Source organism: Scylla paramamosain, chromosome 6 (genome assembly GCF_035594125.1).
Source record: "Scylla paramamosain isolate STU-SP2022 chromosome 6, ASM3559412v1, whole genome shotgun sequence".
NCBI classification, from domain to species: domain Eukaryota; kingdom Metazoa; phylum Arthropoda; class Malacostraca; order Decapoda; family Portunidae; genus Scylla; species Scylla paramamosain.
The window spans coordinates 33,861,997-33,874,840 of record NC_087156.1 but is presented as its reverse complement, the minus strand read 5'-3'; the positions used below and the strand labels follow the sequence as shown (position 1 = coordinate 33,874,840).

Below are 12,844 nucleotides of genomic sequence, written 5' to 3'. Positions count from 1 at the left end.
ATAAATGTTACATCCAGTGATCCATCACAACACACTTCAGGTAGGGGTGGACAGCAACTAACCCTGGCTGACTGTTCGTCGCCACCTCATCACCCTGCTGCCACCTCACCTCACCTCCCCACTGCCACATCACAAAGACGTGTGGCTTGTGCACCTTGTACAGAGCTTAATCCTCGTCTACATAAATACACTGATACACGAACTAATTTAGAAATAAACAAATAAATAAATTTATATTCAAATTATCATCAGATTGATGATACACTCCCTTTAGTCCTCCATTCTCTGGCTTCCACATAAGGCTTTTATGGGGAACTTTATTGAATGCTTTTTTGAGATCCAGGTATACCACATCAACCCATTCGTCCCTCTCTTGCACTCCATCTATTATTCTTGTATGGAAGCCCAGTAGATTTGTGACACAGGATCTTCCTTTTCTGAATCCAAACTGCTTTTCTGTAGTTATCTTTTCATCTTCTAGATATTCCACCCATCTGTCTTTCATTACTGTTTCACAAAGCTTACTTACATTACAATACTTGTTAGTGACACCTGTCTATAATTTAATGGTTCCATTTTATTTCCCTTTTTGTGTATTGGCAGTGTTAGCTCTTTTCCATTCCCTTGGTACTTTTCCTTCTCTCAATGAGGTGTTAATTATATCCCATATGGGTTCTTCCATTTGTTCTCTGCATTCTTTAATGTCCATCCATTTACTTGATTTGGTCCCATAGCTTTTCTAACATCCAGCTCTTCCAACAGTTTCTTGATTTCTTGTCTCTTTACTTGTATCTCCTGGATTCCCTCATTCTATGATTCCACTTTCAGTGCCACAAATTCAGTTTCCTTTGTAAACACAGACTGAAAACTCTCATTCATTAGTTCACTCATCTCAATAGTTTCATAAATTCTTCCTTCTCTTTTTAACTTGCTTATGCCATCCTTATGTTTCAATTTTCCATTTATGTATTTGTAGAAGAGTTTGGGTTCTTCCTTGCATTTTTTTATTATGTCACTTTCAAAATTTCTTCTCTTCTTATTTTACTATATTCACTCCTTGCCTTTCTGTATTCTTGTTTAGCACTTCTGTTCTTGATATCACCAACTGCCAGTGTTTACCTTGTATCACTCTCATTTCTCCTTTTCAGCCACTCCTCAAATAACACTTCCCCTTACCCTGTACCCATACCTCATATAAGACCCTATTATGGAGACAGGACTCAAAGTTTGGCCCCCCCTGCACAATCAAACCTAGGTGCAGCTGCGTTTGATCAGCTGGGCAGTGCTTGTATGTGTGTGTGTGCGTGCGTGCGTGCGTGTGTGTGTGTGCACGCGCACACACATGTAAGGGTATGTGTGTAGGGGTGTGTGTATATTGTTTGTTTTGATTCTGTTTCTGTTTGTGTGTAGGTGGGTATATGTGTGTTTGTCAGTAATGAGGGGTGTGTTTTTTCATGACTATTCTCATTGTAGGAATGTCACCAAGGTATATAGATGGATAGCTTATTGTTATTTTTTTTATTGCTATTATTATTATTATTATTATTATTATTATTATTATTATTATTATTATTATTATTATTATTATTATTATTGTTGTTGTTGTTGTTGTTGTTATTTTTATTATAATAATAATAATAATAATAATTATTATTATTATTATTATTATTATTATTATTATTATTATTATTATTATTATTATTATTATCATCATCATCATCATCATCATCATCATCATCATCATCATCATCATCATCATCATCATCATCATCATCATCATCATTATTATTATTATTATTATTATTATTATTATTATTATTATTATTATTATTATTATTATTATTATCATTATTATTGTTATTGTTGTTGTTGTTATTGTTGTTATTATTGTTATTAATTTATTTGTTTTAATTTTATTTTTATTATTATTATTATTATTTTTATCATTAATCTATCTTTAATAATAGTACAGTAAAATCCCTCTCATCCAGCATTCGAGTATCCGGCAGCTTCAAGTATCCGGCACATTTTTCCCCAAGCCTTAAAATCAATAAAAAATCAATGTGTACTCATAAAATTGATTAAAATTCCCGTGCAAGGCATACTTTGTCCCCTTGCCACCAGAGCGCACTGCTTCGCACCACCCATGGCCCACTGCACTGTGTTTACTCAGTGACTCAGTCCCGCGTGTGCACTGTTTATCGCCTTATGCCTTCATTATGCCTAAAGTTGTAGAAAAGAGGAAGCGTGTTGTGCTTACACTTAAGCAGCTGATCAGATCAGCTGCTGATTAAGATCAGCTGATCTTTGTTATGGTAAGATGCGTGAGTGTAGGGTGGTGATTGTGGACATAATTTCACTTCTATTCAAGTATCCGGCAATATTCAAGTATCCGGCATGTTGGCAGTCCCATTGATGCCGGATAAGGGGTATTTTACTGTAATACCAATGATAACCATAATAAATGAGAGAAGAATGACTGTACAGCAAGTAAAAGCGATTGTGCGTGATAGAACTGAATGGTGAGTGACATTGGTATGTGCACGAAAAGATATGGTCTTCTCAACCTGGGGAATGGATTTAGCCACACTTGGCTGGGCCCATTGGCATATAAACCCAGTTAGGTTGTGAGGCACTCTCTGGGAAGTACCCTGCATCTGTTTTGGTTTCAGGATTGGAGTAGGTACAGGGTAGGGAACAGTCTCATTATGAAGGAGCAGGGGTAAATCAGTGTATGCTGTCAGGATTTGCTGTGGAAGTATGTAGCCAGCTGTATTATGCCTGAGTTACTGGGATGTAGTATGGTGGGCTCTAACACTCTCCTTTTCCACTGGGGATTGACAGGCCAAGAGTGTGAGTGTGTGTGGTGCTCTGTCTGAGCCACGTCATGTGGGATTGCTGGCTTGGTGTATAGGTAGATAGATTATTATTATTATAATTATTGCTATGTATTGTTATTGTGTGTGGGGAATTGCTTTATTGTTATTGTCATACTTTTTGGAATCTCAGCTGAATATATAGCCAGATTATTGCTGTTATTACATTTTTAGGATATCTTGCTGTATTCAAGAATAGGTAATTAAGGAAACCAGTATTGTTACTTTTACTTAATAGTTACTTTTCAACAGATTGTTTATGAGAAGACACCTGAGTCACATCCTCTTTACAACCGCGAGTGGAAGATCTTTTGGGAACGTCGATGCCGTGAACTAGAAAAGGATGGTGTTGATCCATTTCTCTATGACTTCAAGACTGAGTGGGCCAGATTTTGGCTTCACCGCATGAAAGAATTAATGGACAAAAGCTATAAGACCAAAAGAGAGGGGCTTCTTAGGAAATTTAGACTGGAGGATCCTGATTTGGAAGAAAACAAATTGCCATCCAAGCCCCCTAGCTCATCATGGAGACCCAGTGGTGAAAGTGTGGAGAGGTTAAGTCGTATTGATAGATCTCCAAGTCCATGGGAACAGGATGAAGGTGCCCCTGGTATTGCCAGAAATCCCTCTCCAGTACCAAGGGAGGCAGGGAAGAGTGCAGGAACTGAGGATTCCTCAAAATTCAATGAGATTTCTACTAGTAAATTTGAAGATGATTTCTCTGTAATAGGAACTCTAAAACTTTTAAATGAACTGGAAGATCAGTTGGGGTCCTTTGGGCCTGCAATTTCAACACTTCTTGGAAAAGCAGTTGATTGTAGTCAGAAAGGCGAAGATACTTTAGAACTATTTAAGGATCCTGACAATTTGGTTCTAGTGCGTTATGCAAGAGAAAAGTTATCCTCCCAGATTTCAGCTGGGATATTAGGAGTAACTGCTTTAGTAAGAACTCAAATGGCTGTGGAGAGATCAATGTGGCTTCAGTCTCAGGCTGAAGAATTAGCTAATGAAGGAAAGTATCTGGGTCTAGATATAGCAGGCATTGCAAGAGCAACATTAGGGAGAGACACAGTCCAAATTGCACAATACATAGCTCAGCATTTACTTCAAGTTGGTAAATCAAATGCCAGTGAGGCTGACTTACAAAACATACTGTATGCTGTATTAGCAGCACACACAAAATTATTAGTTGAGACTTCTAAAAAGGCTCAGGTTGATACTTCAGCCATAGAAAGTGCAGCTCCAGTTTCTACCCCTGTTGTGACTGTCCCTAATAATCCTCCAAAAAAATTGCCTCCTGCATCCACTGAAACATCTGAAGGTACAAAACCACCCCTGTTTCCATCTACTGTTGGAGATGACAGAGGTGAAGATGATAAGGAGGAAAGTGATGGGGATTCTTCAGATAAAATGGGTGGCTTGAGCCTGTTACAGAATGCTTATAAGGAAGAAAATGGAAAGGAAATGGAAAATTTATCATTAGAGGACTTACGGTCACTTCTAGCAAATTTTAATTCCCTGAATCCAGAGGAAAAGCAAGCTCTCACAACCTATCTAAAGAAACTAGAAGCCACTGATAGTAAGAAAGTGATGAAATTAAGAGAAGAAATCCAGAAAAGTGCAAAGACTGGAGCCAAAGCTGGTAGTACTAAATCAGCACTCAAATCAGGAAAGTCATCAGTACGCTCCCAAAGTGTCTCTAACACCAATTCCAACAACCATGCAAGTCAACAACAACCTTCAGAAGGTACACAAGAATTAATTCCTGAGAAAAAACATTGTCCTGAAATGCCTCCATTGCAGACAAATGATGACAGAAGCTCAAGACCTCATTCTATGGAAAATACAAACCAAACAGTTAGAGTTCCACAGCAAGATCGATTTATTGGTAGTTCTGAAATGGATGTCATGCATGAATCTCGAGGTATGTTAGAACCATCAGCAAGCCTTGATCCCCCACTTAACAACATGCCACCAGCACCAGTTGGAATGACTGAAATGGCACATGAATTTGGACAAAGCATTAGTCGTAATCCTGATCATAGACCTCATCACATCAATCAGCCTATGTTTGAAGATAATCGCAACCGTACTTTTCCTCCAGGACCTCCAAGACCACAAGGACCCCCAGGACCTCCTGGACCATTCATGGAAAGACAAGAGCCAGGTTTTGGTATGTCAGAACCCCATAAATATAATTTAAATAATCCTGACAGAAACTTTGACCGTTTTGGCTATGAACCTATGCAGGGGCCACATAATCCAATAGGTCCACAAGGTCTTGGTAGGTATAACAGACCTCCAGAGCCCAACAATCCTCAATGGCAGGGATTTGGCAGAGGTGGTCCACGTATGGATGACTGTCCTTTCCCACCACGAGATGAAATGAATTACAATTGGTTTGATGATGGACCACAACCTACATTTGAACAGAGAGACTTTGCCCCACGGGGACGGCCAGACTACCCATTTAGGGGAGGACCACGCCGAGGACATCATCCAAACACCAGACAACCATACAGGGAACCTTGGTAATTGCTTTTGCTGAGCTTGGTTTCAGTCAGTATATCATGTTTCAAACAAACCACCTCATTAGTTTTCTTATGCTAAGAAATTATACTTACAGCAAAATAAAACCCTGAACAATTCCTATTTTTGGAGTGTGTACATAAAGATATTTTATCCAAGGAAACATGTAGGTAAAATAAGGGACATAATGTTTGCCAATAAATAATTTGTAAATATGGACAATGTAATACTTCATTATTCCACTTCCAAGTGTACACAGTTTCTAATAAAAAAAATTTTGATAATCTTAGATGAGATATTACTCTGTCCATTCCAGTTTGCATGGCAAATTTATGTACCTATGTCTCTGATTGATGGCTTGCACCCACAGGGAGCACCCTTGGCAGAAGAGCCTCCACCTCTCCTTATCCAAACAGTCCCTTATTGCATTTTCAGTTCCTGGACTACTCTTATTAACAACAACTTCACTCATGTACACTACAAATTCCTTGTTCTTTACCATCAGAATAGCCATATCCTCTTAGTATATTCCTTTTCACTCTTCCACTCCAAATTTTATACCACTTGCATCAGAGTTCATACCATATCTCGTACATACTGTTACGACCATTCCATCTTGTTAATCCACATGTTCTTTTTGGATAATTTATTTCCACAGCATGGACTAGATTGTTTTGTCCTGTTTGATGTCCAGGGTCTTTGAGACATAAGTCAGCCTTGACAGGAGAATACAATGCCTTCAGTCTCTTCACATCCATAGACAAATTTTTCCCTTTCATGACTTCTAAGTCATCCTATGACACCTACTTTTCACAACATTCTCTTATCCTTCCATTCACTGGACCATGTTTGTCTAGCACTGTTTCCGGATACTTCCATTCACTCGTCTTATGCATTTTCCTACAACCCCTCACCTGCCTACAACTGGCACATCCACATCCTACAACTGGCAAATGTGTGTGTGTGTGTGTGTGTGATTCACCTACGGTCGTCTGTTGGTCACCCAGCCAGCCGTTACCCTACCGAAAGAGCTCAGAGCTCATAGTGACCGATCTTTGGGTAGGACTGAGATCACTTACACACCAGTACAGCGAGGTCACATCCCCTCGTATTACATCCCGTACCTACTTGCTGCTAGGTGAACAGGGGCTATACATTAATAGGCTCTCCCATTTGCCTCGCCGCGCCCGGGATTCGAACCCGGGCCTTCTTGGTTGTGAGCCGCGCGTGCTAACCACTACACTACATGGTGTATGTGTGTGTGTGTGTGAGAGGGAGAGAGAGAGAGAGAGAGAGTTTAAGAACACACTCTTTTTCTCGTCCTAAATCTTCTAAACCTTGGTTTAATACAGCTTGTTCTCGTGCTATACATGATGGAGAGGTGGCCCACAAAAGGTACTTAAACCTTCCATCACCAGAATCTCATGCACTTTATATTTCTGCCCGGAACCATGCCAAGTCTGTTCTCCAACTAGCCAAAAACTCCTTCATTAACAGAAAGTGTCAAAACCTTTCAAGATCTAACTCCCCTCGTGACTTTTGGCATCTAGCCAAAAATATCTCCAATAACTTTGCTTCTTCTTTCCCTCCTCTATTTCAACCAGATGGCACCACTGCTATCACATCTATTTCTAAAGCTGAACTCTTCGCTCAAACCTTTGCTAAAAACTCTACCTTGGACGATTCTGGGCTTGTTCCTCCCTCTCCTCCACCTTCTGACTACTTCATGCCACCTATTAAAATTCTTCGCAGTGATGTTTTCCATGTCCTCGCTGGCCTAAACCCTCGGAAGGCTTATGGACCTGATGGGATCCCTCCTATTGTTCTCCGAAACTGTGCCTCCGTGCTTGCACCTTGCCTAGTCAAACTCAGCTCTGTCTGTCAACACCTACCTTTCTTTCTTGTTAGAAGTTTGCCTACATTCTACCTGTTCCTAAAAAAAAATGACCGTTCTAATCCCTCAAACTACCGTCCTATTGCTTTAATTTCCTGCCTATCTAAAGTTTTTGAATCTATCCTCAACAGGAAGACTCTTAAACATCTAACACTTCACAACCTTCTATCTGATCGCCAGGTTGCTCTACTGGTGATCTTCTGGCTTTCCTTACTGAGTCTTGGTCATCCTCTTTTAGAGATTTTGGTGAAACTTTTGCTGTTGCCTTGGACATATCAAAAGCTTTTGATAGAGTCTGGCACAAAGCTTTGATTTCCAAACTACCCTCCTATGGCTTCTATCCTTCTCTCTGTAACTTTATCTCAAGTTTCGTTTCTGACCGTTCTATTGCTGCTGTGGTAGACGGTCACTGTTCTTCTCCCAAATCTATTAACAGTGGTGTTCCACAGGGTTCTGTCCTGTCACCCACTCTCTTCTTATTATTCATTAATGATCTTCTAAACCAGACTTCTTGTCCTATCTACTCCTATGTTGATGATACCATTCTGCACTTTTCCATGTCTTTTCATAGACGTCCAACCCTTCAGGAAGTAAACATTTCACGCAGGGAAGCCACAGAACGCTTGACTTCTGATCTTTCTAACATTTCTGATTGGGGCAGAGCAAACTTGGTATTGTTCAGTGCCTCAAAAACTCAATTCCTCCATCTATCAACTCGACACAACCTTCCAGACAACTATCCCCTCTTCTTCAATGACACTCAACTGTCCCCCTCTTCTTCACTGAACATCCTCGGTCTGCCCTTTACTTATAATCTGAACTAGAAACTTCACATCTCATCTCTAGCTAAAACAGCTTCTATGAAGTTAGGTTTTCTGAGACGTCTCTGCCAGTTTTTCTCACCCCCCCCAGCTGCTAACTCTGTACAAGGGCCTTATCCATCCATGTATGGAGTATGTTTCACACGTCTGGGGGGTTTGCACTCATACTGCTCTTCTAGACAGGGTGGAATCAAAAGCTTTTCGTCTCATCAACGCCTCTCCTCTAACTGACTGTCTTCAGCCTCTCTCTCACCGCCGCAATGTTGCATCTCTAGCTGTCTTCTAACGCTATTTTCATGCTAACTGCTCCTCTGATCTTGCTAACTGCATGCCTCCCCTCCTCCCGCGGCCTCGCTGCACAAGACTTTCTTCTTTCTCTCACCCCTATTCTGTCCACCTCTCTAACGCAAGAGTTAACCAGTATTCTCAATCATTCATCCCTTTCTCTGGTAAACTCTGGAACTCCCTGCCTGCTTCTGAATTTCCACCTTCTTATGACTTGAATTCTTTCAAGAGGGAGGTTTCAAGATACTTATTCATCACTTATTCATCAATTTTTGACTACTGCTTTGACCCTTTTATGGGACTGGCATTTCGGTGGGCATTTTTTTTTTTATTGGATTTTTGTTGCCCTTGGCCAGTGTCCTTCCTACATAAAAAAAAAAAAAAAAATCCTGAAGATTGCGAAGTTGAATGAGACTGATTGAGAATGAAAATGGATTGAAGGAGAATAAAAGCGAAGGAAATGGATGAATGAAAAATTAAGAAGTAGGGGACAGGTAAAGAGAATACTTATTTCTCAATACTTTCTCTAATACTCCACTCACTCCTTACCTTTGCTGCTTATAATTATTCTTTCTACTTTCTCCCCGTTCTCCAGTCGTCCTCCTCCCTTTCTCCACCTTACCCCATGTACTCTCCTTCCTCGGTTATCTCCCTCCTCTCCTTTTTTCCTTTCCTCTCCCTTCCTCTTTTGTCTTGTCTCAAACTTCCCTCCCTGTCACCTCCCCCTCCCCCTTATCTGTCAGAGAGAGAGAGAAAGAGAGAGAGAGATTATTAGTAATAATATTAGTAATAATATTTGTGCTTAGTGTACATTTACTACTGCTTGAACTCCACACTATAGGTCTAGGCTTACAGGCCTATAGTGTTTTTACTCCTGGAAGAACGTTTGGGCGTTGGCCGAATCGGGGAATTCCCTGTAAGCTGCGTTGCCATATCTACAGGACCAGTTATGAGTTTAACACCTTGGTGGAAAGAACAGGCGACCGTCGTACTTCCTCTCTCTCTCTCTCTCTCTCTCTCTCTCTCTCTCTCTCTCTCTCTCTCTCTCTCTCTCTCTCTCTCTCAGTATTGTATGATACTATGTGAATAATTTTTCTATATTTTATTTGTTCGTGGCAATTGTTTCCGGCAATCTCAATTTGGGGCAGAGCAGATTCGTCGCACTGTCCTCTCAGTCACATGATTGGCATTAGCCGTTCGAGCTATTGCTCTGGAGGATGCAATGATAGGACCTCTATTGGCCCTTCTCTTCTAAAGATATTTATTCTTAATGTAAAGAAGCTCTTTTCTCCCGACTGTGAAGAACACGCAAGCACTTGGAAGTTGCTTCCATCGCGGGAGTGTCCCTCGAGAGGCTGAGTCACCTCTCTCTCTGACCTGAGTCACCTGACCTTACCGATAAGCACCCCGGATACTCGACCTAAATGACAACGCAGCAAAGGTATGTTGTCGAATGATATGATATGTAGAACCCAGACTATTATCTTAAAACCCAAACCATTCGTAGCACTGCATGGTTTGATGAGTTAAAGAATCCATACTGAATACTTGAATTTCAATAAAAAGTAAAAAGAACTGATATATTTAAGAGAAATTGTGTAATGTGGCAGAGTAGTAAACGGATCTCGGCCAACGCCCAAAAGTTCTGTCGAGAATATAGAGTTTAGGCGTCTGTACTACGGCCGCATTAGACGCATGGCAATTATAATATACTTAAAAAAAAAAAAAAGTGCGTCTAATGCGCCGGCAAATACGGTACATAACATCATAAAGTGAACGCTAGTAATCAATAGAGTACCATAAAATTTTCTATACGTTTTGAAGTTTCTGAGAAAAACAAAATCCAGTTTTAGAATTGGCAACACCTAGGACCATAGTATGAAGTGCATCTCCACTATGATGTCACTTTGCATCTGGGCTGACGCGTTCCTTGCTCGCCTCACTATTCCATCCAGATTTCTTTAATTTATACCTGTTATTTTTAGTGCTAAATGTGTGACATTTAATAAGCTAGTTCTCCTAATGATGAAGTATGCTATGTCTCTGCTGTTGTTAAAATAATCTTGTGATTTTAGGGACTAATAACGATGGCAGACATCGTGATAGTAGTACAAGCAAGACGATTTGGCAGCAAAAAATAATACTTGTAAATAATAATTATTAAATTTATTAGTGAATGGAAGCGGGGTGGTCTTAGGCGGGGTTTAGGAGGCTAGGTTAGATAAGATATTTCGTTAGTTTAGTTTACGGGGGGCCAAGGAGCATAAACTTATATCAAGCTTTATTTTTTTTTATTTCCTATTTATTATGACTTGAGATTAGACCACCTCCTCTTAATTAAGATTGTTGAGCAGACTTAGCAGGTGAATTGTTAGCGTACAGTGTATATTAGTAGTGGTCAACTGCATTTTACATTTCAGGTGTGCATTCCCTTTATATTATATTTATACTATTTTAACACGGTTTTCTTTGTGATTTAACATTTTTAGACTTAGATATGCATCTTACATTATCGATATGAGCATGATAAGGTATTACTGCTCATCTAAACAGAAGAAAGACTTAATATATAACAGGTATGATGAATCTAGTGGTTTACTGTGATATTCGCTTGCTTATACTTATTAAAGGCGTCTTCTTCATTTCTTTGCAAGCTCCTCGGAAACAGGCATTTTTCAACGTATTCCTTTTGCGCAGATCTCCTGGGAGCATCAGAACCTTACAACTGCCCCACACCGTAAGCTTCCGAGGCTCCCAGGGAACCTTTTTCGGAGAAATAGGCGGCAGCAGGGCTGAGCAAAAGATACAGCCACTTGCTGGCAGCGATGCAAACATGTTAGGTGAAAACAAGCTGATGTGCGTGTATTGTTTTCAATAAAATCTTGAGCATAAAGAATGATCTACATACAAGTAACTCACGGGTGAAAACCATCATTAAAACTGTAGCGTGAATTGTTTCAAATTAAGTGAAAAGTAACATTTGCTTACAATGAGTGTGGAACAGTCAAGTCTTCCAGCGGTGTGCAGCATTCTGGCAGGACACGTAAAGGTGTTTGAATGGCCTTCCTGTCATGGGCCCGAGTTCTAGCACATCATTGTGTTCTGGTACAATGCTATAATGCAAAGTGAGGTCACGAATGATTCAACCAATTCACGCTAGTACTCTGCAGAGTGGCTTGTATCTGTATATTTGATGAAGTAGGACAGGTCTGAAGAAGCAATACACGGGATAGATCGTGGCCTTAACATGAGCAGCAGGGCAAGGGACCTCACTCTCTCTCGCCTCTGTGAATGACTTGTGACCTGGGCAGCTGCTAGATGTGCTCCCTAGATCATAGTTTACCTTTGCTCCATAATCCCTAATAACATAAAATATTTTGTTATATTATAATACTTGCAGTCTGTCAAGACAGATTAGGATAATAAACAGGGATACCTAAGAGATGAAACGCACCCAAAATGCACAAATAGTGTGAAAATACCAGCAAAGAGACGCTTTGACACTTCATTTCATAACTGCTGTGTGTACAGTGGAAGCTGGATATTTTGGCCACAGACGTTTTGACCATGGACGTTTTGGCCACGAAATCGCCAACTGAAGGCGTTTTGGCCATGGAAGGTAGGCCATTTTGGCCATGGGTCAAAATGCGAGGAAAACAAAAATATTATTTAATGCAATATATTTAAAGCGTTGAGCATTTCTTCCTACAGCAGAATTTCATAAACGGTGGCAGCGTCAGCTTGCAGACACTCGATGAGTTTCCACACAGTCGGGTTGGCGTGTCCCACCAGACGGAAAAACTTGTTCCACCTCTCGCAAATATTATTAGTTCTTGGCTGGTTGTTAAGAGTTGCGTGGTGCATATTCCATTTTTCAGGCGGGAACATAGGTGGCGTGCGACGTAGATGGATCATGATTGGCTGTATGTGTCCTGGCCTGGAAGTGATGTTACGGTGATGACTGAGTTTGCCAGAAATATAGGTGGAGTCAAAGTATTCCAAGAGTGGAGCAGCCTCCTCAGGCATGATAAATCGAAGGTGTGACATGCCACCCCTGACATCTTCTGAAGGCAGGAAGGCGAGTGCATCCACCTGACCACAGAAGAGGCGGAACTCATCATTGGACTAATATAGGTTTTTGAGACCCACGTGCTGGATCTGCCTCCAGATGGACTGGGTCGGATGATAGAAACAGAACCGCACCTGGACCTCCTCCCTGAAGACCACTTGAAGGGTCAGCTCCACAGGCCTCTCGAAGTCAATAATGACTGTGCTGGGATCACAGCCACTCTCCTCCAGGACCCTGAAAACTTGCTCGTAGCTGGTTTGTGTCTTGCGTTGCAGCAAGACATACACAAGAGGTAGACACTCGACCATGGATGACATATAGCTGGGTGAAGAGTCTTGGAGCTACCGAAAATGTGCCATCCATACACTAC

The 12,844-nt window shown here is 40.7% G+C and overlaps 1 protein-coding gene across 2 annotated transcripts in view; it reads left to right on the top strand.

Annotated features, from left to right (window-relative positions):
- The window catches only part of LOC135101632 (uncharacterized), a 40,852-nt gene extending 35,158 nt beyond the window's left edge, over nucleotides 1–5,694 (top strand). For both annotated transcript variants that reach the window (XM_064005894.1, XM_064005893.1), the window contains one exon: nucleotides 3,129–5,694. In XM_064005894.1, the coding sequence (XP_063861964.1) occupies nucleotides 3,129–5,411 (2,283 nt within the window). In that variant the 3' untranslated portion in view covers nucleotides 5,412–5,694. The remainder of the gene's footprint in view (nucleotides 1–3,128) is intronic.
- The last annotated feature ends 7,150 nt before the right edge of the window (nucleotides 5,695–12,844 follow it).